The 26,948-nt window shown below is 38.3% G+C and overlaps 2 protein-coding genes across 2 annotated transcripts in view; both read left to right on the top strand.

Moving 5' to 3' along the window:
- Positions 1-3,301, top strand: part of LOC107655232 (yjeF N-terminal domain-containing protein 3-like) — a 33,855-nt gene extending 30,554 nt beyond the window's left edge. Inside the window, exons 4-6 of the mRNA XM_016442681.1 lie at positions 998-1,111; positions 1,229-1,379; positions 2,889-3,301. Coding sequence (XP_016298167.1) covers positions 998-1,111; positions 1,229-1,379; positions 2,889-3,085 — 462 coding nt within the window. The 3' untranslated portion in view covers positions 3,086-3,301. The remainder of the gene's footprint in view (positions 1-997; positions 1,112-1,228; positions 1,380-2,888) is intronic.
- A 3,170-nt stretch (positions 3,302-6,471) lies between these two features.
- Positions 6,472-18,720, top strand: LOC107655229 (cartilage intermediate layer protein 1-like). Its single transcript, XM_016442676.1, has 10 exons — positions 6,472-6,580; positions 11,384-11,479; positions 12,022-12,291; positions 12,403-12,585; positions 13,326-13,478; positions 13,567-13,884; positions 13,980-14,088; positions 14,170-14,327; positions 15,235-17,663; positions 17,746-18,720. The coding sequence occupies exons 1-9, from the start codon at positions 6,517-6,519 to the stop codon at positions 17,649-17,651; spliced, it is 3,768 nt and encodes a 1,255-aa protein (XP_016298162.1). The 5' UTR covers positions 6,472-6,516; the 3' UTR covers positions 17,652-17,663; positions 17,746-18,720.
- Positions 18,721-26,948: the final 8,228 nt, after the last annotated feature.

Raw genomic sequence — 26,948 nt, 5'->3', positions numbered from 1 at the left:
GAATGCTTTTTATGTTGACTTTATTGAGTTTTATCTTTATTGAAAGAAACATTGCATCTCATTTGTTATTCCACCACGGAATACAATTATGTAAATCTGAATTTAGATTTCGCAATGACCTTTTTATTTATTTATGAACTTATGAACATTTCCATTTCCTGATTTTATCATTAAAGAAAGAAAACAATAAGAAAATATGATCCACCATGCTCCTCTGTGATGCTAGATTTATGGAGCATCAGTATTCGTCTTATTAATAAACGTACACTCTGTTAAAGTTATCCTTCTTTTCGTTCTGATGGAGTGAAGTTTGGCCAGTCCAGATTTGGCCAGTTTACAATATGAGATTCTTGGAACGAATAAAAAAAAAAAAACGAACAATAGAGGGTCATCACATGATGACAGCTGTTTTATACATTCCCGCTGTACATCTGCATGGATTCTTGTGTCCGTACCAACGTTATGTAAGAAATACATTAAGTTTAACTGCAGGATTGTAATGAACTTAACCGGCAACTTATCCAGACTGTATCCCGAGCAAACGAGATGTTCAGAACCATAAATTTTAGTCCACTTTAATCACTTCTAATGTTCTTCTGAAATTAAATTATGAGGTAATTATGTTATGTGATTTATAAACTCAAAAATCCCCCTGCATATCCACAGGGGGACAAAATACTGCTTTAAAAACAGAAAGCTTTTGTGGACACTAAGCATGAACTGTCTGGTTCATGTATGGCAATCATGCAACACATTTTCATATCTGTTTTTCACAATAAAGGACATATTTAAAAAACAATACATAAAAGTACACACAATAAATTTTAAATGGTTTATTTCACACTTTGTTCATAGTTTTCAACATGCAATATTTCATATTTTCATAAAGGATTTTCATAATTTAAGACCAAAAATCTCAAACTGGAAGAAAAATAAACGGAGACATGGTAAAAATTGGCAATGCATTAATCATCTACCTCATCTCTCTTTAATGTAGGAATATGAACCCACCATTTTCTATCCCAAGCGTTCTCCTCAGAGTTTGCACCAGGACTTCACTGTTCAGTGTGAGAAAATGGACATCCCTTTCCTGTCCTATCTTCCGACGGAAGTAGGTGTCAGTCTTGAATAATGAAGCTCAGCCCACCAGCAGAGAGATGTCAATGTGATGTTCACTCTTCTGGACATCTGTCAATCCTAATCGAGTCCCGTCTGACCCCACGACCAGGTCCAGCTGTTAAATGACGCCTACAATCTGGTGATCGACGCCATCCTGGGACCAGAAACCGAGCACAAGGAGGTTAAAGAGCCCTATGCTGGGATGCTGGTGACTCTCAAACAGGCCAAAATACCCATCGTTAGTGTGGACATGCCCTCAGGTATTTGCTCATTAAACACACAACCTGATGTTTTAGAGAAATTCTGCCCATGGCGTCTTTAGTGTGCAGTGCCACAACGGAAAAAAAAGATGTTACATTGAGTAAATACAGTAGCTACTTGCTAGGAAAAGAAAACATGTTTCATGAAAAAGGTCTCAATCTGTTCAGAGGTTTTGATTATTTTTGTCATATTCCGCTTATCAAGACATAAAAATGCTCATCAGCATTCATCAGCGCACTCAAGAAAACTGCTAACAGAACAACCAAATCAAATCTGAAGTGTCTATTTTTACACACTGAACATCATTTGTGTAACTCTTGGCAGCTAAGCATATGCACTGTAAAGTCGGCTACATTTGTTCCTAGCATCCTAAAAAATTTAAATTTTTACATGATTACTTACTAAATTTTGTTGTTTGAGTGTTCAGAAAACCTGTTTCATTATTTTGCCGTTTACAATGGTCACGGTAATGGCACAGAAATTAGCTAGTAGCTATTAGCTGTGCTCGCGAATAGCTGCTAGTTAATAAATACTGTAAATGGTAAATCAAATAATAGATCAAACTTGTTGATACATTTGTACAAGTATGTAAAATAGTCACAATATAATTGAGAAATAGATTACTAACATGTTCAAGGCTAATAGCTAGAGCTACCCTTGCTAGTAGCCCCTAGCTACTTAATTATGTAGAATAAGTCAAACTGAATATTAGATAAACTTTCAAAATTAAAAGATTGTTGATATATTTTTGTAAGTATGCAAAATAGTCGTCATATGATTGAGAAATAGATTACTAACACGTTCAAGGCTAATAGCAACTAGCTACCCTTGCTAATAGCTACATAATGTAATTAATGTAATTAAGCTAACTGAGACTTGTTATAGCACTTGCATATTATTGCTCTTTTGTTGATTTTGATTGCTTCCATTAATATAACAGAGTGAAAAATTTAAGGGGGTCTGAATACTTTCCGTACCCACTGTATATGTAAATGTAATGTCATAGAAGTCAAACGGAATACTAGGTAAACTTATATAATATATTAAGTTTATATAGTTATATAAGTTATATATATATAGGTATATACTTGTTCATACATTTTTGTAAGTTTGCGAAATGGGTTACTAACACCTCCAAGGAATTTCGACTGATGAAATCTGATTTTTGCAGCCAATTTTTCTGATAAATGAGCTGACCAGAGACCTTAATGTGCAAATGTGTTGCACTGGACCTGAAGTGTTTTCAAAACAGACAAATGATCAAACCAAGGAAAACTCACAGGCATTATGTCATCGGGAGACTGTATTTCAAAATTGCATCTGATGGCTGACACACTGTAATTTTTGTGCTATCGTTCCTCATGACAGTAGTGTGATGAATGATCTCCATGAGCCAGTTTTCCACATCTTATCTGGAAGAATATAGCAACATTACTATGTTTCAGTTAATATCCAGTGGCTTGTGATGGTGAGAAAGGATTCACTTTTCCTGTCTCTCTTTCCTGAAGGTTGGGATGTTGACGAACCCGCCAAAGATGGGATAAATCCAGAAGTTCTCATTTCTCTGACAGCTCCCAAAAAGTGCGCAACAGGTTTCTCGGGAAACCATTTTCTGGCGGGACGATTCCTGCCCTATGACATTCAGAAAAAATTTGAACTTAATCTGCCAGAATTCCCCGGCACGGAATGTGTTATAGAACTGTAGCCATGTATACAGACCTGTATTTTGAATAACAAGGATGTTTTTCCCCCTTTCGTATTTTTTAGATTGTTCTGTGGCATTCAGTTACTGACAAATATGACTAGATACTTTGGATAGTTAAGGTGAGTTTTCTATGGAAGCTCGTTTCTGTTACGGGATGGAAAAATACAAAAGGTAATTGCAAATGAATCTCACAATTCTGACTTTTTTTCTTGAAATTCTGAGTATATACCTTACAATCCAGCAGTATAACTCAGAATTCAGAGGGAAAAAAACATTTCTAGCACTTCAGAGTTTACATCGTGCAATTCTGACTCTGACTCACATTTGTGAATTGTGACTTTTCTTCTCAGAATTGTGACTTTATATCTCACAATTGCGAGTTATAAACAAAATTCTATTTTTATATCTCATAATTCTAACTTTTTTCTCAGAATTACTAGAAAAAAAGTCTGAATTGTGAGATCAAAAGTCACAATTATCTTTATTTATTTTTTTAATCTTGTGATGGAAACAAGCTTTCAGTCCTAAGAGATGGGTTTAGAATTATTTATTAAATTTTGCAAATTTTTGTCTAACTGTTGAGTTCTCAAAATCGCAATTTTTAAAAAAATACATTAGTCTTTTTAATGTTAGATAAATTCAAAATGCATTACCCTGATAGTGCCTCCAGTCTAATGTGCACGACACCTACAAACCCAATGCTTTTCTGCTGGACTTTTACGCCAATTACAAATTTATTCATCTGTACTTTTTTGGAAAGGTTGTACAGTATAAAATAATCCCAGGATGACAAACATATATGTAAATCATTTTGTTTTTACTATACATTGCTCAATGTACATGTGTTTTCTTAGTTCTTATAGGTTGAATTAATAAATTATCTATGTAAAAACCGAGTTTATTAATTTAGATGTTAAAGCTGGGTGTTTGAAGAAACATTGGATGTTGAAAACCCACGGATGTTATTATTTAGCCAAACCTTGGAAAATGTGCTCCATGAGCCAATATTTGGGAACAAGAGGTAGCTACGATATTCTTTAGACCATACAGTATATTATTTCTTCCCAGAGATTTATTCAAAAGTCAGGAAAAGGCGTGGGTGATATAAAGGAATGTTTCTGTCTAAAGCAACAACAGTTACAGTGTGGACAGGAATACCGAAGCAGCGTAATGATTCATCGCTAATGCATTATAGGCCATTTCAGGACATTGTGTAAACAATAATATTCAAAAAATATTCATCAAAAAACAAAAATATTCATCAAAAGGTGGACATGAACTCATCCGGAGATCATATTTCTTAGTCCGCCAATAAACATTTTACATTTCTGTCCACCCCACTGAAGGCCAAAAAGTATGTTTATTGTCTTTAAACACACATGGAGAGTTTCACAAAGGTAAAAAGGCAAAGGAAGCCATATGCACTCAATATGGTGACAAAGGAAAATATGAAAATCTGTTTAGACTGCCAATGAATTGGGGGAAATATTTTGGTCTGTGCTTTTCTTTGCAAATTTGGCCATTTATTCTGTTTTGATACGACAATTCCCTGTAATCTACATGCTTTCTGACTTCTGATCCTCATTTTTTTCCAGACTCATTTAGTGAAATATTTGCTGTACTTGTCAATGCTTTCAAAACAGCTGTGTAAAAATGACTCTAAATGTTGGACGACACCATGGATTGGCGAGTGAACGCATCTCCCCGTCACGGATGTGCTGGTAATGCATGATCCTAGACAGTGGAACAGGACTGTACATGTAGCATGCATGGAAAGTATTTACACATGGTTAAACACAATTACCTATGCTAATGAACCATGAGTTAGACTTCAAAATTTGGACTTTAACAATAAGCTTTTAGTTTGGCACTCTGGTTATACAATATTCGTCCTTCATCAAACACAGTTGAAAATGACATTAAAAAAGGATGCACAATATCAATCCCATATCTGCCATTTTGTAGACTTTTTTGAAGTTTATTATTATCAGTCCTGTTTTTACATTTAGATGATCTTTGCTGTCATCTAACATACTCTTAAATGAATAGTTCACTCAAATATGAAAATGTATGCATTCTCAGGTCATCCAAGATGTAGATGAGTTTGTTTCTTCATCAGAACAGATTTGGAGAAATGTAGTATTACATCACTTGCTCACCAATCGATCCTCTGCAGTGAATGGGTGCCGTCAGAATGAGAGTCCAAACAGCTTATAAAAACATCACAATAATCCACAAGTAATCAACATGACTCCAGACCATCAATTAATGCCTTGTGAAGTGAAAATTTGCGTGTTTGTAAGAAACAAATCCATCACTTCAAACTGTCGCTTCTGGCCAAAATATGAACAACATTCTGTTTTGGAATCAACTGTTCTGGACCGTTTTTCACTTGTAAACGGTGCTTGATCTGTGCATATTTCTCTCCTGATTCAGATGAGATGACTTTTTCACTGGAGAAAGCAATATTATGGATTGAGGACTTTATTACATGCAGCTTTTCGTTTCACAATTGATGGACTGGAGTTGTGTTGATTTCTGTGATGTTTTTATCAGCTGTTTGGACTCTCATTCTGACGGCACCCATTCACTGCAGAGGATCCATTGATGAGCAAGTGATGTAATTCTAAATTTCTCCATATCTGTTCTGATGAAATAAACTAATCTATATTTTGGATGGCCTGAGGGTGAGTACATTTTTAGTTTTGGATGAACTGTTCCTTTAAAGAAAAAAAAAAGACACTTCACCTTCGAACAATGTGAAATAGTTACTATGGATTAGTACCAAATTTGAAACCTTTTGACTGTTTACAAATCCCTTTGTACGCAACAGGTGCGTCACATTAGAGCCATTTTACTGTCTGTTGAGTCTCTGAATGTTGGACGAACATTCCTGCAATGCCCAACATAGTTGCATGCGAGTAAAATAAGAAAAATCCATTGTGAAATAAACAGATTTTTAAAAATTAAATTCATCTGCTGTCATCACATGTACATCTTCATTTGTGGCTGAAATGATGTAACGTGCTGGACCAGAGCATATGAAACACAAAATGTGATTTATTGTCCTGCCCAAACACCCAGATCTCTGGTAATCCAGCATATCTTGATTAAAAACACAAACATGACATTTTTCTGATGCAACATTCACCTTTCTCCTACATCTGTGGGTTCTTTTTTGTCTGTTGGAATGATATAAGAACACAGATGTTAGCGCAATAGCCAATGGTGAGCAGGAGGGGGCTGGCCTGGACCACTCTCCACTCCATCCTGTCTTTTAAAACTCTGGGAAGTTCACGAAACAATCAGACTTGATTTTGAAGGACGAGGGAAACAAATTCATTGGTCAAGCCACTCAAGAACTTTTTTTTGGTGTCTGTCTTTAATTTATTAGTTGTTACCAACAGCTGCCCATCAGTGGCTGTGGCACTATGTGGGACTTCACAGTCGTGACGTTGGTGCTGTCTACCATCTTTGTTGTGTCTCTGGCACAAGGTAACGTAATTGAAATGATCTCATAATTGTCTTAATTAGAACATGTAAGGATGTTTGATGAATGATGCATTTATATGTTATTCGTTATGTAACAGTTTGGATTCAGCTGTCAGCACGTAAGACTTAGAAAATAAAAAAAAAACAGTGAGAGCTTGTTTGTTTGTGACAGCTTTATCAACTTACATGGCTGGAGTGATGTTTAGTAAAAATCACTGCTTTTGCTTACAGAACTGCTTCTGTTTGCCTCACTGCTGTTAAATGACACTTTGAAAGGAAGGTTTTTACTAATTATGTAAATTCAATAAGAAGAAGGTAATGAATGTGAATTTTAACATCTGCTCCAGCTGTTATTTATTGCAGTAAACAACTGCAGTATAGTGGTTGGACATGAAAACAGAAGTGGAAATGGCACCTTATCATATTGTCATTGATGAAATTTCCTTTCAAAAGTCTTATTTAAAATATTGAGTGTGTCACAAAGCACCATTATTTTAAACTGAAGTATTTCTGATGCTTCCCAAAAGTCTTCGTATTGGAAAAGTAAACTATGACTGTAGAGGAATTCATTATTTGAATGACTGACTGTGGTGAATACTGGGAAACTGCCCACCAACTCAGACTGAATTTTGGAGCAGCACCGTTTCATCCACCTTCATTACATTCACTGTCACTCCATCTCGTCTCCGGTCCACCTCAAACTCTCCACGGAATTTATTACCTGTTTCCCAACACGCGTAGACAGCCGGCACGGAAAATAGCGCCTGACGTTGCCGAGCTCTAAGTCAACGCTTTTAAAAACCTTTAGGACTAAAGTTTGGTTTTAAATAACCAGATGTCGCTCAGTCATCCGGTAATGAGCTGCAAGCTCGCACGTCCGTGCCAGTTTCATCCAGGGCACGGCGAAGCCATTTTCAACGCTCCAAAGTAAATATTGCCACTCTCTAATCTGCTCCATTCAAACGATTTATTCTCCAGATGTTTCACTTTGCTCTGAAGTTCAGCTGCCCGGTACATCGATCTCTGTTGCTTTGATATATGAAAAAGAGGGTTTTCCGTGAGTGGCCGCTACCTGACCGCTAACTGAATGTTTAAAAATTGTTTATACAATAATAATAGCAAGTGTACATACATTAGTGTCCTTTGTCGTTGTGCTGTCGCTGCCAATTTAAATTTATAAAATTTAGCACTCGATTCTTGAGTTACCGTCATTTTAATTCCCTTTACACAGCAGGAAAAATCTAATTTTCCAGTTAAAATATGTAAACATATGTTCAAGAAGCAACTTAAAAACATTAATGTAAAACTTGTTTTCAATACTAGTTTTAAATAAGCTAGAAAAAAGAGAAAAATATAACATACCCCAGATGCTTTTAAAAACAAGACTTAATTACTAATATTTGTAGTTTTATATTGTTTTAAGAATTTTTAGGTATTCTATTTATAGAAAACAATGACTAATTCAAATTAGAAAACTATACACTTCTCCAGGATATTAGTGTATTCTACATTAAAGCCAACGCTTAAGATCAACTTTCTGGATAAAACAGTTCAAAGAGAAGGAAAACCAAACCAGATCATTTTAAACGCACACCAATCTGGCTGGGGTTTCATTATTATGCAGTGACAATGAAGCAGTTCAGTTTAGAATAATGGAGCACAGATGCATCCCACTTCAGAGTCTATGGAACAGTCATTGTCTCCTAATCTTCTTCTCAACCTAATCAGACAGAGCTCACCATCTTCCACTCGAGCACACCTCAGCCAGGACTTGGGCCAGATGCACAAAACTACTTCCACATGTTTGCAGAGTCCGACTCAGGATAAACACATAGACAAAACCACTTTGGAGCTCTCATTTGCATTAATTAAAACACGATGGGATGTGGAATGCAATTTCGAGATCACTGCCCGGGCACACTGCCTTCTTAAATGAAATGCCTCTGATTTCAAACAAATCCCTACTTGTTACCAACCTCGTATACTGCAATAAAGCCATCACAGTGTTTTCGCACTCGCCCTAATACATATGAGTATGTGGGTTAGCACTATAACGCTTTGTCAAAGGGCTTACATAACATGCCAAAATGAGTTACCTTTCCTTTTCAGATAAACATGGGAAAAACTTTCAGAAAGCATAATGCCAGATAAGTTTTGGCATGTTTTTGTTTCTAACCTTTTTGGAGGCTTTTATTTACAGACAGAGACCGAAAAATGATTCCCGTATAAGAAGCATGTGCAGTAACCACTCCGCTGCAGCTTTTACGTAGCTCTTTTATTAAAACTCAACCCTCACATGTATTTTGATTCGCTTCTGGCTTGGGTAGCAATACTCCAAATGCACATTAAAAAAGGGGGAATGTCTTATTAAAAGGCCACAGACTGTTTGCGTGAATGGATTAATTGTCTGAGAATGGCTATTGGACACTGTGCAGACTTTATGAGGTGACGCGAGAAGTCCTAAAAGGGTAATGTTACTGCACTTTATATTGTGGGGTAAAACCCCTGGCAATAAGATAGGAACAAAGTAATAACAGAATTGCTGTAACAAGTTTAAATTACCCTTTTGTTTGAGAACCATCTCCCAAAATAATCTTGGCACGAGTGGTCAGTTATGAGAGGGCAGGGTGTCATTCTATGTTGGGAGGACACTGCTATATAGAAAGGTGTATATTTTTAGATGTTGTTAACTTATAGTTTCCACTTCAAAGTAAATATGTTTTACACACCTGATCCTAATAATGCCCTGTTACTGGGTGCGGATATTACAAGGTTCCACTGAGGTCATGGACACACAGTTCTTCTGTCTTGGAATAAAGCAGACTAAAGTATGTGATCTGGTTATTGCTAATTATATTGGTGGCCTTAGTAGGTGTTATAACACAGCGCACAATGCAGTTATGTTGTGTGCTGCTTTAAATTCTCAAGCTTTTTAAAGTTGGGTGGATTCTGATTGGCTGTCAATGTTTTTATGTCTCATCATCTGAAAAAAAAAAAAAACGTTCTGAATGTGATTCCAATTATATAGTTCTCTGTGTTGTTATCGTTATAGTAATGGTATGGACTATTCTCAATGAATTAGAACAAATTAGTTATGGATATTGTTATACTTATTGCCCTTGGTGTAAACAACCTTTTACTATCATGGCGGAGCACCAGTTTGAAGAGAATTTAGCTAGCTACCTGGATAATAAGTATATGGTGCTAACAGCTAAAATGAACTTTATCGCCCCCTTGAGTACGGAGGTTTGTCAGTAACACCAAAACGCATGTAAATATCTACAGTTGCACCGCACGCCTGTCTTTAATCATTATTTTTGTTAATTTTCCAGTTTAAACTAATGAAAAATCTTAAAACAATGATTAAAAAATAAGATAAAAAAGATTTACTAAAAATGTTGTATCTGCATTTGTGCAGTTCCATAGTGTTTCTGGCCTTATTCTTGGCATAGTAGTGACGAATTGCGTGTGAAATGCAAAGGACTACACTTAAAGTAATGATCTCCAGGTATAAATTGCCATCTAAAGGCTTTACTTTGTTATTTATCGAAAAAAAATCAACTCCCCACTAAAGGGGGAAACTTCATGGCCAGGAAAAACAGAGTGGCACAATAACCAACAGCTAAGTATGGTTTTTAGAAAAGTGACACCATGCCTCGAGACTCAGCAGGCCACTCAAGATATAACTGAAATAATGACATCTCATATTCCACAATCTATACTTTGGGAATGACACTCTTTCAGGTGAACCTACATGGTAAATCAATGCAGTGTAGAAGAGGGATATAATAACAGTAATGGTGGCTTGGAGTAAGTCCTGCAGAGCTTCTATGGTGACTGACATGTCTGCCGCAGATAAGCGCTTCAGTGTGTGAGCGTCGAGTAATGCCAGTAACAATTCTCTGTCAAGACACTGTGCTGTTTCTACTTGAGGATGTTAGGCTTGGCTACATCTGTGGGACATGTCACTTTTGGAAAAAAATGAATGACATTGGTGAATGAATCCCTCAGTCTGATTTCCTTATCACAGCACACTATAAGCAAGCTCTGGAAAGTGGTTCAGGGATATACCTTATGCAAGCAGGACAATTCGCACGAAGGACCGGAGGCCCACTGTCCTCGATCTGGGATGTGGGAGTGCATCTTCTGGTAATGTCTCATCTAGAAAGCATGAGACACCATGTGTTTGTTCCCATTACTCTATCTTCTCCTTTGGGGCCCTGGCTAGTAAGTGTCTCCAGATTAGTTTGAGAATTGATGTAGGGGATCAGGCCATCGTGCATGCTCCACTTCCTTATGTGTGACCAGACGGAATGGAAAAAAGATACAGTGAAGAAATGGACCAAATGTGTCCTCCTCATGCCAATTATGAGATCAGATATCAGGTGCTAAATCAAAACTGGTTGGACATGGTTCAGAAGGGCCGTAGACGCCAATGGATGCTGAGTCGATAAAAGTAGGCCACTTGGACTACTTTGTACTACCAATGCACAAAAAAGTCAGTACTTAAATATTGAATGTCTTTTGCACACATTCCATTGGCCGCAAAGTCAAGCAGGATTTTCCGATCACATTCACAGACGTGTCTGCGACCCAAGGAACATGCAAGGAATAAGTTGTTCTGATCTATTACATTGCAAATTATATTGCACTGTAATAAATCAAAACATTTTGTGACCAACTTTTTGAGACCAAATTTAGTTAGTCTCTGAGGAGGTCAGTGTTTCTGCAAGATTTAGTTACAGCCAACATTTCTTTGGTAGCACCTTTGTTGAGTGCACTGTAATAAACTTTGCATTCCCACAGGACCCATCTGGGACAGCTCACATCTTCGGAGGTTGAACAAAACAGACAGGAACAGAAAGCTGGCTTACAACAGCCTTGTGGAGCCACAGACCACAGGTAGTTATGGATATTTTAACATGCTCTCTTTATGCAATCAACTAATTTGTGGTGTCCTACTTGATCCAAACCGCATTGTGGACCTCTGTGTTGCTAAAAAATGTGATGTAATGATTTCTAGAGTCATCTGTCTTCATTAAATGTGAGCTGTAATGATAAAGGCATATAGCCACTGCAATGCTGAAACAATAAGACATTGACTCATGGATGTGTAAATGAGTTTACACATGTTCTTAATTGGAGCAAGAGAATAAGTTGTCTCTTAGATAATTCAGACAGCTCTCTTTGCCTTAAATAATGTCATTCAATTCACACCTCCAGTGGGATTGCTCGATATAAAGCAACAAGCACTTTTGTAGGACATGGTTTGTATTCTGTTTATGTGATGTAAAAAGCTGGACTAATCTTTTGGAGTAAACCCAGCAAAATGGGCAGAAATTTGACGTAATCAGGAAACTCTTGTTCTCCATTTTTGGGTCACTGGCAAGAGCATACTGTTCTTGTTAAACATCTTACTCTGATCTTTGTTTTGTGTAACCCAGGCGTAACCGAGTGGACATCCTGGTTCAATATCGACCATCCAGGAGGAAACGGCGACTACGAGAGGTTAGAAGCCATTCGCTTCTACTACCGGGAAAGGGTCTGCTCACGACCTGTAGCCATCGAGGCCCGTACCACGGACTGGGTTGCAGCTGCGGATACGGGGGAGGTGGTCCATTCCAGTCTGGAGAAGGGCTTCTGGTGCATCAATAAGGAGCAGCCATTTGGTCGCAGCTGCTCCAACTACCATGTGCGATTCCAGTGTCCACCAGGTACAATTAGTCAAGAGACAATCCATCAAAGTACAGAAGTGTATTCCATATGGAGGCATATGCATTTTAACATATGAGCGTGCAAGAGTCTTCTTTGTTTTGTTACTTAAGTCCACTCATACTGGACCGACTGGAGTGAATGGACGTCTTGCTCTGCCACCGCCTGTAACGATGTTGGCATCCAAGTCCGTCAGAGGAAATGCATGAGCACGCAACCTCTTCCACTGTTTCTTTCACCTGTTTGTGTGGGACCTCACATTGAACGGAGAGAGTGTTCAACACCACCATGTGAAGGTAAATAAGGAACAAATATGAATTTGGAGACAATATTTACATTTTACTGATATAATATGCATTTCCTAGCATTCAGTGCCAGGTTTCACTAGCGCCTCTCCTAAAAACCACTTAAATCAACCAAAAAAGCTTTTAATTGGTTTAATCTGGTTTAGCTGATCTCCAAATCTGGCTAAGATAGCGGTAATATGGTTTAGCTAGGTGACCGACTGGCCCAAAGAACCATTATGATGGTTAAAACTTTTTTTTTTAGCAGCAAAACAACAGATTTTTAGAAAGCAGTGAGTTGTCAAACTCATTGTGTGCCCTTTATACCAGATAGTCCAAATATTTGTTTTTGTCACATTTCAGAATTACCTAAATCCTTTTGACACTCAAACTCAGAATTGATGCTTATTTTCCACTCATGATTCTCAAGAGCGATCACATCCTGCTGACAATTACATGACACAGGTGGTGCCCAATTAGCTGGCTAAACCCAAACATGTTTCAGTGTACAGAGCTTTGTTGTCTTTGATCATAAAATCAATGTAATCACACTGACAAAGATGTCAGATTGCAGTCTGACATTTTTGTACACTCACATATATAAGCATATATTTAAACAGTAAAATACCACAAACAAAGAGGATTGTTTTTTCATTTGTTGGATCCCCAGCTTTTTTTTTTTTTTTCTGAAAACTTGCCACAGTGGTGATTGTTAATTAACCACTATTTCCTCCCAAATCTCACCCAAACAGCTATGTGGAGCCAATGGGGTTCATGGAGTGCTTGCTCAGTTACTTGTGGGAAGGGTCGCAGGACAAGGCGTAGGACATGTCACAGATCTTCTACTAAGATTCAGTGTACAGGGCGACCTGTGGAGGTTCAAAAGTGTGGAAATCCATGTCCAGGTACTGTTAATTACAAAACACACAATCTCTGAAAACCCATACATTTTTTTGCTACAATGAATTCAAAAAACCTGTTTTATTTTTACAGTGGCATGCAAACGTGTCTGTCCTGGGGGACGTCCCAGTAAGGACTGCAGCTACTGTATCTGTGATGGACAAACACTATACGGGGAGGTCTTCAGTGTTACAGGGGTCCCAGTGCCAAACGCCACAGTGGCTCTGGCTAGCCAAGCCAAGGTCGTCCGTGCCCACACTGATGCCAAGGGTCAGTTCAAGATTGATGGACTGTGCACCACCCCACAGACCCGAGTGCTCATAATAAAGGACAAATTTGTACCTGTTACTCTCCCGGTTTCCAACAATACCGCTGATGAACTCTGGGTACGGGCCATCTTACGATCCTCAGGTAAGGAAAAGAAGAAAACACTGGATATGGATGATCCAACATTGATCATTTCATGCACTGTTGCATTGTTGGTTTCTTCATTTTATGTGTTAAAGAAAAGCCATATATTGAGAAGCACCCAGAAGACAAAGTGCGTTACGAGGGACAACGTGCAACCCTTTGCTGTAGAGCAACAGGATCACCAAAACCTGACAAATATTACTGGTAAAAAACAATTAAGTTTCTATATAGGTTTTCTGACATTAATCTTTTAGTTACAAAAAAATTTATTTGTTTGATCCAAAGGTACCACAATGGAACCTTACTGAATCGCACAATATACAAGTACGACGAAGATTTGATATTGCGGGACTTGAAACCAGAGTATTCAGGGCAATATCACTGCAAAGCAACTAGTCTGACAGGCAGCATCAAGTCTGCTTCAGCTGTCCTCACTGTTTTCAGTAAGTGCAAAACCATTTTACTGGTCAACGGGGATCATTATAGCATTTTTGCAAAATGTCCCTAAAGAAGAAAAATAACCCCATTAAATATTGAGGTTTCCAGTGAAATATTAAAGTCTATAATGTCTAGTGACATCTGCGGTACAGTATTTTATTATGTTTAAGTTGGTAGAAATGACCACTTTCTAAACAAGGAATGACTGGCAAGAAGTCGTGGTGGGCAGACTAAAATCCTTAAATCCCACCCGCTCTCCATATTAAAGTGAAATCCAAGCTTGTCAATAAATCCTGTTTTTTTCATCCTCAGACAAGTATGCATTTCCACATTTGCACACATAACTACACATTGTGAAAATTCCCATGATGCTTGTTATCCAAGATATAGATTGTCAGAATTAGTCTGGCGAAACACGTGTTAAAGCAATCAGCCCTAGACTTTGTCTGAGGGATCTCTTTGCTTAATCATTTTGGCATACGAAATGTGCTTTGCTGAATGAAACACTAACACCTGTCACAGCAGGGTTCTTAACGGAGGATGATTAATGTGTTTTGTATTCACTCTTTTTTTGCATGTTTTCCATAAATTAAATTTCATCAACCTCAAATAAGATTACATGGTTGCTCTCTCCAATAAGTGTCATTTTAAAGGAAACACAGGGCTCGTATGAAAAAAATGAGCAGCATTTACAGTAGAGTGGTAATGTGACAATAATGACTGCAGTCATTAAGGTGGTGACATAATGACATCATAAGTTTTAATCAGAACCAATACTTTGGCAAGTCATCAGACTTCCTTTTCAGGCTAATATTTGACTGAAAATCAAGAACATAATTTTTTGCAATGTACATAAATATTCTGTATTATTTGAAAATGTAGCACACTGATCTCACATTTTGTATTTCACAGCTAAAGGAACACCAGCTTGCAACTCAACACCTGATACTCACCTGATCAAATTACCATTAGACTGCAAGCAGCCTGGAACAGACTCCAAGTTTTACAATGCAGGTCGCTGTCCACACAACAAATGCCCTGGGACACTGGACTTTGACATGCGCTGCAGGGATGGATCTGGCTTCTGCTGTGGGGCCAAACAAATGGACGCTAGAGAGATCAACTGTGGCCGTTACACCCTGCCTATCAAGGTTGTGAGTGAGTGTGGCTGCCAGACTTGTGTGGAGCCCAAAGTTCTTGTACGGGGCAGGGTGGTGTCAGCAGACAATGATGAACCCCTGCGCTTTGGACATATTTACATGGGGAAGGAACGGACTGGTACCACAGGATATCAGGGTGGGTTTACAATCCAGGTGTCTCCAGATACACAGCGTCTTGTGGTAAACTTTGTGGACCCTTCTCAGAAGTTCATTGACACAATCAAGGTTTTTATCTTTGACAAGAGAGGAGGTGCTGTCTATCATGACGTAAAAGTGATGAGGAAGAAGGAACCTATTGATATCAATGCTGCAGAAAGCAATACCATTTACCTAGGTGAAATGAAAGATGAGGACCCCATCGGTCAACTGGTCATACCTCCAAACTCTTTCCATAAAAACACAGGGGAAGTTTACGAAGGGACCGTTAAGGCCAGTGTCACGTTCCTTGACCCACGCAACATTACCATGGCTGCTGCCGCTCCTGGAGATCTCAACTTTGTAGACAATGAAGGAGACATGCTACCTCTCAGGACATATGGAATGTTTTCAGTAGATTTCCGAGATGGGGCAAACCAGGAGGTTCTAGGAGCCGGCGCAGTCCAGGTTCTTCTTGATACGGAGCATGTAAAAATGCAGGAGCACATCCCTACAATGAAACTCTGGTCCCTCAATCCCGATACAGGCATTTGGGAGGAGGAGAGTAACTTTAAACCCGCACAAAACACCATTGTTGGCAGCGGGAGAAACAAACGAGAGGAGCGCACCTTCCTGATAGGAAATATGGAAATCAGGGAGCGTAGGTTGTTCAATCTTGATGTACCTGAGAATCGCCGCTGCTATGTCAATGTGAAGGCATACATGAGCGACAAGTTCCTGCCCAATGAGCAACTAGAAGGTGTGGTAATAAACTTGATAAACCTGGAGCCTAAGCCCGGCTACTCGTCAAATCCGAGGGCTTGGGGGCGCTTTGACAGTGTGATAACAGGACCAAACGGTGCTTGTCTTCCAGCTTTCTGTGATGCTCAGAGGCCTGATGCATACACTGCTTACGTCACAGCTATAATGGGAGGTGAGGAACTGGAAGCAGCCCCCTCAATGCCAAAAATGAACCCAAACATTATTGGTGTGTCTCAGCCATACTTAGGGAAGTTAGATTACCAGCGCTCAGATCATGAGGATCCAGCACTTAAGAAAACAGCTTTCCGAATCAACCTAGCCAAACCAAACCCTAACAATTTTGATGAAACAAATGGACCAATCTATCCCTATCAGAGTTTAATTGCATGTGAAAATGCACCTGTTGATGCCAACCACTTTCGTTTTTTCCGTGTCGAAAAAGATAAATATGAGTACAATGTGGTACCCTTTCAGGAGAGTGACCTCACATCTTGGACTGGAGACTATCTTTCCTGGTGGCCAAATCCACAAGAGTTCAGGGCTTGTTACATCAAAGTTAAGATTCATGGAGTTTCAGAAATCATGGTAAGGTCAAGAAACCTTGGTGGCACTCATCCTCAGACAAGAGGTCAGTTGTATGGCATTAGAGACATTCGTAGTACCCGCGACTTAAACCATCCTAACACCTCTGCTGCTTGTCTCGAGTTCAAGTGCAGCGGGATGCTCTTTGATCAAGGTATTGTAGACAGGTCACTCATTTCTGTCATCCCACAAGGTAACTGCCGTCGCATAGGCATCAACGGTCTCCTGCAAGAGTATCTGATAAAGCATCCTCCTGTTCTTCAGAACAATGCGTCTCATGCATTCAATATGTTAGCTCCTGTTGATCCACTTGGGCACAATTATGGAATATACACTGTCACAGACCAGAACCCACGAGTTGCCAAAGAGATTGCCATTGGCCGCTGCTTTGATGGAACTTCAGATGGTTTTTCCAGGGAGATGAAGTCAGATTCTGGAGTGGCTTTGACGTTCAGCTGCCCTAAAAGAACTGTGAATCGTGAGAGCTTATTCCAACGCTTGCAAACAAATCCTGGCCTAACACTAACACAGATGGCACGGGAGATGAGGGAGTCCCAGGGATTGCAAGTCAGAAGAGGGTCAACCCAAATGGTGGCCTACCCTTTTGGCCAACAGGGCAGGAGCCAGAACCGTAGAGCCACGAACACTAACAGAAGGAGACCTGCTACAAGGACACAACCAAGACTGTAGATCTTTCTTTAGGTGAGTTCTCAGAGTGCACTTTTAAAACAATAATTTCAAGATGTTGATGAAAATCAAGTGTATGCTTTCCATTCTCATGCAGGACTTTCGGGTTGAAGAAAGTGAAGAGAAAAAGACTCAAAAAACCTGCTATGGAAATCCCAAACTTGGTCAGCCGGGTGATATTGGATGCTCTGTCCTAACGGAGCAAAATCCTTACCTGATTTATCCGAACACATTTAAACTCTTTCTACTTGTGTATGGAAAACTGTCCTCTCATTCTTCCTCAAAGTTTACTTCATTAAGACATTTATTTTATGATTAGGCCAAATATTCTACAAGTCCCATACAGACTGATTTCATTTATTTATTTAAAATGTCAAAATTTGCTTATGTGGAACGTCCTACATTTAGATCTGTAATTATTGACTTATTTTCTCTAATTGATCAGTGTCTTCCATAGATGATAGGTTAAATAGGCGAGACAAGTCTGTATGGGTTGAGGTCAAGTGTGACAGCTGCTAATCCTTTCATCAACAAAATATTCTACTCTATTGGATGCAATGAACAAGACCCAAGGCAGCAAAGATGCTCGTTCTGTCTCGCCTCCTTTTCCATGTCATCATTCCAGTTGTGATTTGGCCAACTATTGGTCTGACCAATGCACAACTGACCCCAGCCAAGAATAGCTTTCCTTAACAGAACGGATCGCCAAGGTAGACTAAACAAACCTGTGGTGAGACAAAGAATAATATAATGGCCTTAACTTCAAACACAAATTATTGTTATTTTTTTCTTTTTCGAAATGCCCTCTTCATCCTTTTGACCATTTGGCTGGCCTAATTAAAAGTTTTCTTTTGATATGAATTCCAACTAATACAGTACATCTCAGTGTATGATGTATAGTTCTTAGGGTAAACTGATTGCATTTTGTTTCTTGTTTCTGTTTGTCTCCTAAAGTGCAATATTGTGTTCCAATAATGACTTGAGAGTCCTGACAAAAAAACGTCCTATGTTATGAGCCAATCAACCATAGGTCTGTTAAAATGTTGGGCTATTCCCTCAGTAATTTCATATCTGAATTTCAAATTACAGCACCCATTTCTTTTCTTTTCTTTTTTAACCTAATCCTAATGAATTTGAGTTTGCTAATCCAATTCAGCCTCCTCTAATATAGCCAACTGACAATGCAACATAAATGCAGTTGCTGTATTTGAACTCCACCCTAAAGTAACAAAAATCCAATTGTGTGATTTCAACAATTAATGGACCATAAAAACATCATGTGGACCTGCATGAGCTGGACAACTGTATTTTTTGAGGTACATTTTGTAGGTAGCATTGCAAATAGGATTTCATTATGGTAATTCTGATTTGATTTGTCTAATCCCTTACGCTTTCACTATTCTGTATTGGTTCAAAGCAGAAAGTTAATTGAGTTGAGGGATTACAGTGCATGCTTTAATAGATAATGATGCAAAAGTTTATTTTGTTTGTGTATCCAAAGATGTACAGCTGGCCCAAATGCAGGTAGAATATAAACAATATTAAAACAATATTCTAAAATCAAATCTTCAAAGAACAAAAATATACCTCAAAAAAAGTAAAAATTTTGATTAATTGGAATAAAGTGTTTGGGAAATAATCCAATAGAGAAATGTACACTAATATTGTGGCACATTTTTTCTAAAATTGCAGTTGAACACAATTTGCAAAGTTTCTGAGCTAAGTCTCATAACAGACCAACTGTAATCAGACATTAAAATCTGAGATTTTTCAATAACATTGCAATATTTAAAAAAGTATGATAAAATGCGCCATTAACAGGACATTTCCGAATCATGAGGAAACAATATATATAACTCTTAAAACTGTAAAAAACATTGCTGTATACCAAGTACGCACTTAAAATGACTGAAAACCATTTTTTTCTATCCCAGACAGTCTCACCTGTAAGTGACGTTAAGTCGTACATTTGTAACTTGAATAACTTTTAACTTTTGTAATTTTGTAATATATCCAGTTAAAGTAACCTTGGTCTTTTAGCATATCTATACTGTACATTTCTATTTCAAAGGCAAGATGGAGTTGGATATTGGATAAATATGGTGCTAAAAAATTGTTGGCCTCCAGTTAGCTTTCAAAAGTGTTTGTCCTCGCTTCAACTGTCTGGCTGGTCTCAGGGAGACTTTTCCAGGAATATCCTCTGGCAAAATGTGTATTGATAACTCTACCACTACACTACAAAGTGAAAGTCGAATAGTTGCCTTTGCACAATATCTCTTTTCATGCTTGCTTCACAAACATTTTACATACAACAAATCCTGAAAATCTAAGCAAATCATATTGTAACTTATACTGCATGAAATTTCCCATCTTGCAATCTCAAAAGCCAGTTTTGTGTGTAAATTGTGGATTACAATGTCTGTCAATTTTACAAGAATGTAAATAAAGATCTCTTGTAAACATGTTCTGTTGTTATTGTTTTTAATCCATTAAACGTAAATAAAAAAAGATGTACACAAAAAGATAAACAGAAATCATAAGCAGGCATGCAACACATGCTTTATCACACACGTAATTTTTTTAAAAACTATTATTAATAATAAAGTTTTAAAAAATGCAATAACCCACCATTACAAGATATATTTAGCATTTTTTAATCATTAGTCATTACAAAACTACTGTCCATGTTGTCATAACCAATGTTTGAGCATTGCATTGCATATATCTTCTTTTGCATTAACTTATATTTAGTAAAGGTAGGATAATCTCACTAATACTGATGATTAAATGGGAAGATTGTTCGAATTAAGAATAAAGTTTTTTTTAAAGACATATTGGAACATAAGATTAAGTGAGTCGACCAAGTAATTAATTAAATTCTCCAAAGTCACATTTTCCCTGTAGTGAAAGTCATTTCTACCTGACACTCAAGAGAGCTGGATCTAGGAAGGTATAATTATGGCAAGTTACAACCGCAAACATTTATTACGGCCCTAGAGGGAAAAACATTAACATATCTGGAGTGCTAACGATCATGAATTTAAAACTATGACTAATTAAGCCGTTGAAATAAAAAGTTGACTAAATGAACAGTCTGTGACCCCATTTTCCCTGAGTTCAATTAATCTTGCATATAAATTTTGCCAACTTACATTTTAAGATATTCATAACAATTCAAATAAATCATAAAATATATAATCTAAATGTCAGAGAACAATGTTCATTTTAGTGTCATTTGAAGCAATTTGCATACAACATTAAAGAACAATTTATCTTTAATTTGTATAGTGTGTATATACAAATTGTCACAAATGTTAACAACTGCTGCACTGGGAACAGCAAAGTTTATTCAACTATAATTCTGCATCTTTTTCAGATGTTACGAGATCCAAGCAGATGTTTTAGTTCGAGGGAACTAAACATTGCCGTAACCAAGAACTTCAGTTCTCCTTGACCTGGCCGAAAGGTTGTAACGAGAGCTCACTTGCGTGCTTGACGAATACATTTCCGTCCTCCAATTTCACTTCATAAACTTGTTGCTAAAGAAAGAAAAGAGAGAACTTCACATTTTGACAAAGAAATAAAACTTAAGCACGTCTGCAACGCATCCGACTCTCTATTTCTGCTTTAAAAGCCAACAGCTAGGAAGGAACTTTGATATACGAGCATGGTGGATGTCAACCAGGGGTAGGAATAGTGTCTACTTACTGAACATTTTAAGGTGTCGAGCCCCCCAGGATGGCTGTCGTAATTATGGATTGTTTTACAGAGTCTTTGCCTTATATTGATTGGCCCGAGTTCGCCGTCACGTCCAACTGCCCTATTATTTATATTCGCAGCATGAGAGAACACATTTCATCTGTTTATTAAAAAAGCAGATGTTTGGCTAAATTGAAACGTGCCGAAATGAGGGCAGTTTAATTCCAAGACTTTCCAAATGTCTGTCTGTTTGGCAGCACCTACTTCTGTACGATTCTGTTGATGTGCAATCCATTACTGCGTGAGATAATGTTTGGTGCCATTCTGAGTTAAAGTGACGGCACAACAAATGTGGTTTTAATACGTGTTTTTCAAGGACGCTGAATCACTGGCTAACTTAACTTGTACATCTGGCTGCCTACTGCCCCTTTACTGCTGAGTAATGAAATCTGGTGTATACATTGATCTTTTAGGAGGAACATTCAGGCATCTCACTGATTAAAGAGAATGCTACTTTTATTGAAGATTCATGTAAGATGATAACAGAAAGCAAGATAGATCTTGTATCAAAACATTATCATGTCTTTAATCTGATTTAACTTATAATCTTCTGAATTCAATACCAAGTTGGCTTATTCAACTGCATTTGTTGCATAAAATTATTTTGACTCATCCCTTAGTTTTAAGTGCCAGCTTATGGTGGGTTTAAAGGGCGAAATGTGAAGCTCATATTATCGTTAAAGCACTTGCATTAATTCTTCCTATAAAAAGCTGGAAACTTTTTCATTTTTACAGTTGGACTACTGTTCCATTGGGAAAAACTAGTTATTTATCAGCAATGTAATATCTGTGGGTGTTGAACAGAGGTGTGTTGACTTAAATATGAGTTATTTTGAAGACCATTTCTGTCTTATTTTTTCATTCTTGGATATTGTGACGAGCGTCCCGAAGCTTCATCAGCGTCGCCCAAGGAGGCCCTAGCCGTCAAGTGGGCAGACCTGGAGCTGCGGTACTACCTCCTGGGCCGGAAGTTCACCCTGGTCACGGACCACGCACCCCTTCAGTGGATGGCCCGCGCCAAGGAGACCAATGCCAGGGTGACCCGATGGTTCCTCGCGCTCCAGGACTTCCACTTCGAAGTACGTCATCGGGCTGGAGCCGCGAACGCCAACGCGGATGGCCTCTCTCGGATCTGGGCAGCTTTCGCAGGTCTGTCAGGGGTCACTCCCCACCCACCCCCTATCTCTCCCCTACTATCTCATATCGTTAACAGGACCAGGATGACGCTTAGGGGGGGGGAGTGTGACGAGCATCCCGAAGCTTCATCAGCATCGCCCTGGAAACAAGCGAGGAGCACCTGGCCATCATCATCACAGGCTGATCGGTCACAACTGCACCTCATCAGGCGGCGGCTACATAAGCCACGCAAGCTCTGCCATCTAGGAGATTCCTCCATGAGACTGAGCACTAACTCGCCCTCATTTTTCCCACAGAAAGCAGCGTGTGACCGACCAGCCCCACAGGAGCACTGCACGGACCCTCTGCACTGGGAAGACAGAAGAGAGCACTCACGGCACAGGAGCACCTACCTGGACCTTTCTCCCTATCACCCATCACCCCAATAAATCCACCCTCCGGGGTATTGATTGAGATTACTTGTCGTGTGATTCTTCACCCCGTTACAATATAAATTGCTAACAAGAAGACAGGTTTATGTGCTTCTGATTAAAGAGAACAAATTACCAACTTAACTCCATGTCACTTCCCTTCTTGGTATCCTTGTATGGAGGCTTTATGAAAATAAAGTTGAGAGATTGGACAAGATGACGAAGTGATTCCCTCATATTCATGCTAACATGTACAATTTTTAAGCCATATCTTTGGCTAAAAACCACAACGTGTGTACTTGATTGTAATGTTTACTGTCCGGTCCAATTTACTTAGACTGTAACTGAATCAGTGATTTTTGCTAAGGTAATTATTTTCTGTGGGAATCGACAATATGCTGCACATGTTAAGTAAGCTTAACATGTACTGAACCTGGAACATTCCTTTTATGTCGAACAAAAAGTGTCTCACTTGTAAACCTGTGCTTGATTTCCCCGTTTTGAGATTGAAAAAAATGCCAAGGACAGAAAACCTGAAGAACACCATCGGCCTCCTCTATCTCCATCACACAGCGGACCTCCTGAAAGTCAAAGTATTACAGTACACAAAGTATTATTTGCCTGACAATGTTTAAAAACTTACAAAAATGTACTTTTAACCATATCAAAACAAAAAAAGGCATTTCGTATCACAAACCTACAAAACTGAGGTAACTTCTTATTTGGCGCCACTTGTGATCACAAACACGATACTAATCATCATTGTCATCCTCATAATTAAATAAAATTAAACACCCTAACATTTGTAGATCACATATTAAAATAAGGTTTTACAGTACGAACCGCATTGTTTGAACTGACATGTTTGAACTAGGCGGTAACTACGGTTACCATTGTGATTTAATGACAGGGCGCGAAAAGAACGAAGCGTTTCTGTTGTTTCTAGCGTCCATCGCGAGGAATTCAGCGTTCACATAAAACAGACATACATTCGCCTCGCGTCCGTCAGACGATCAGTCTGCATTGTTTCTCGGACAGCTACACAGGGCCTATTAGCCTCCAGGAAACCCTCTCAAGTTCTGGAGAAGTCATCGAGGTGGGTTACACCAGGGCATTAACGTGCTGTATTTCTTGTTTTATCAAAACGCGATTAATTTCGCCATTCGCCTCACTGACAATCGCTGCTCTCATTGGGTTGTCGCGTCCTGGAGGCTGTAACTGCAGTTTGTCGCCGAAGGGGGGGTCTCCAAAGACTCGTTTAAGAAGACTGGGAAAAAGACCATATCACAATCTGTAAACATTTCTATGCTAATCATTAAACATGTTTTAAACCAGGGCTGTCCAAACTCGGTCCTGGAGGGCCGGTGTCCTGAAGAGTTTAGCTCCAGCCCCAATCAAACACACCTGAACCAGTTAATCAAGCTCTTACTAGGCATACTAGAAACTTAAAGGCAGGTGTGTAGAGGCAAGTTGGAGCTAAACTCTGCAGGACACCGGCCCTCCAGGACCGAGTTTGGGCAGCCCTGTTTTAAACGTTTAAACTAAGCAATGTAACTAGGAAAAGGTGTGTTGAAAATCATGCAGACTGGTTATAAAAAATAAGGTGCTTACATAGTTCTGGTAGTACTTAAAATATTGAGCATAGGGAAGGAAATGAAAACACGCCTACACTGGTTTATTACAATAAACATAACTCAAAACCAAAGAATAAAGCTCTCAGTGATTACAGCAACAAACAAGAAAGAAGAAAAACAGATCAAGCTATTTCACAAAGCTATGATGTCCATCTTTGTGTTATGCAATCTAAATCAGCTAGTCTCAATCAACTATGTGTCACTCGTTTTTGTCTGTATTATTTATAATCAGCATAACTTATTAAATCAGATTTGTTCCATAAGCATAATAAGCCATTCATAAAAAAAAAAGAGTAGTAACCTGAAATGTGCATCACTTTAGACCACAATGCATCTTTGTTCTCCAGAATAAATACTTTATTCGTGCTGATATAGTGCAGGTTGCATTTACGATAATACAAGTTGCTTGCTGGATGCGATGTGACTGAACATCTGGTTGAGCACTATGGAAAAAGGGGCAAGGCCAGTGTCCAAAAAACTTTGTACTGTCTCACTCGCTGCACTAATCTTTAATAGTGAGTGAGCTGAATAGACCTACTTAAATGAGAGAACCATTCTGAACCCATGCTAAGACAGCTTCACACAGCACAGCGTGAGCATTAAATGTAGGCTAACAGGCTCTCTGGTCAATTACATCCAAGCTCTAGTCTAGACAAACACTCAAAGCCTATTTATCATTAGAAGCACTTCACATTCTCACTCTCCTCAAACGAAGACTTTATAAACCCAGTTGAGCCACAGCATGTAAGTGGTACTTTTTAGTATTTTATTTGCTTTTTTTTTTTTTAATCTAGTATGTAAATGAGCTATGTTCAAATGTAGTTTTTTAATAGAAATTTCAAGTAGAGAATGTGGACATTGTCCTGCAATCTGACTGTCCTCTTAATGAACTAGTTTTAATTAACTGAATTGTACAAAAATCTGTAATCTGGGTAGAAATATGCAATTTATTCTATACTATTTTGTCACCGGTTATTAAAGGAATAGTTCACTCAAAAATTTAAATGTAATGAAAATGTACTCAATCTGAGGCCATTCCAGATGTAGATGAGTTTGTTTGTTTTTTCATCGGAACAGATTTGAAGAAATTTGGCATTACATCATTTGTTCATCAGTGGATCCTCTGCAGTGAATGGGTGCCATCAGAATGAGAGTCCAAACAAACATCACGATAATCCACATGACCCCCAGTCTATCAATTAATGTCGTGTGAAGTGAAAAGCTGCATGTTTGTAATAAACAAATCCATCGTTAAGACATTCATAACTTCAAACCGTTGCTGCCGGCTAAAATATGAGTCCTTTATTCATAATATTGCTTTCTCCAGTGAAAAAGGCGTCTTGTCTGAATCAGGAGAGAAATATACACAAATCAAGCACTGTTTCTAAGCAAAAACAATCCAAAACAGTTCTAAACAAATATGTCGGTGGATTTTGATGTGAGAGGACAACAGGGGATGGACTTTTTCACCGGAGGAAATGTTATTACGGACTCATATTTTGGCCAGAAGCAACGATTTGAAGTTAAAACAATGATGATTGATGTTTTTTTTTTAAAACGCAGCTTTTAACTTGATGTATTGAATATTGTATTGAGAATTTTGTCTTAACCTAAAAAGTTGAAAAGAACATCATGTCCATATCCATTTGTCAACTATTGCGAAAGCTCAAAACAATGCAGTTTACTGCATTAAATGAGGATTGTTCTGATTGTATTTAGTGCAATTATTTGTTGCCCAGAATTTCCATTGTTTGAAAGAAACCAGACAAGGGATTTGCACCAGCCTTATGGCATGCAAGCAGACTCAGTACGAGTAGAGTTTCCATGCTTGGTACAGTTTCACACAGTGACTCATTCTGTGCCCGCACCACTTCAAGAATCAAACTCAAATCACTTTAATTCTGTGAGGGAATATTTTTTTGGCATGTTGCTGGAAAAATTCTCTCATATAATGTTTAGTTACACAGTGAGCTATATCTAAAAAATATAGGTTTGCACAGGCTCAAATTGTGACTGCAACATGACGTCATTTGTCAAGCGAATGTTCCGAGCACAGCTTACTGTCAGTCTTAATATTTCAGTCATATAAACCTGCTGGCCTCCATTTAAATAAAAACAAGTTCAAACTCATTCATAGTCAAAAATGACATCATCCTTCATAAAGGTCGGCTCTGAATATGCACATAACCTGTACTATTCTCACACTTTTTATTCTCAATTAAACATTCAAAGGTCTGCATTTATTAATACTTTCCTCCACTTAAAAATGAACATTGTAAAAAATTCTATACTTTTTTACTTTTATGTAATGATATCTACACACTGGCAGCCAAAAGTTTGGTAAAATTAAGACTTTATAA

Source organism: Sinocyclocheilus anshuiensis, unplaced genomic scaffold (genome assembly GCF_001515605.1).
Source record: "Sinocyclocheilus anshuiensis isolate Anshui unplaced genomic scaffold, SAMN03320099.WGS_v1.1 scaffold735, whole genome shotgun sequence".
Taxonomy (NCBI): Eukaryota; Metazoa; Chordata; class Actinopteri; order Cypriniformes; family Cyprinidae; genus Sinocyclocheilus; species Sinocyclocheilus anshuiensis.
Note: the sequence above shows the minus strand (reverse complement) of the source record. Positions and strands in the feature narration are given on the sequence as shown.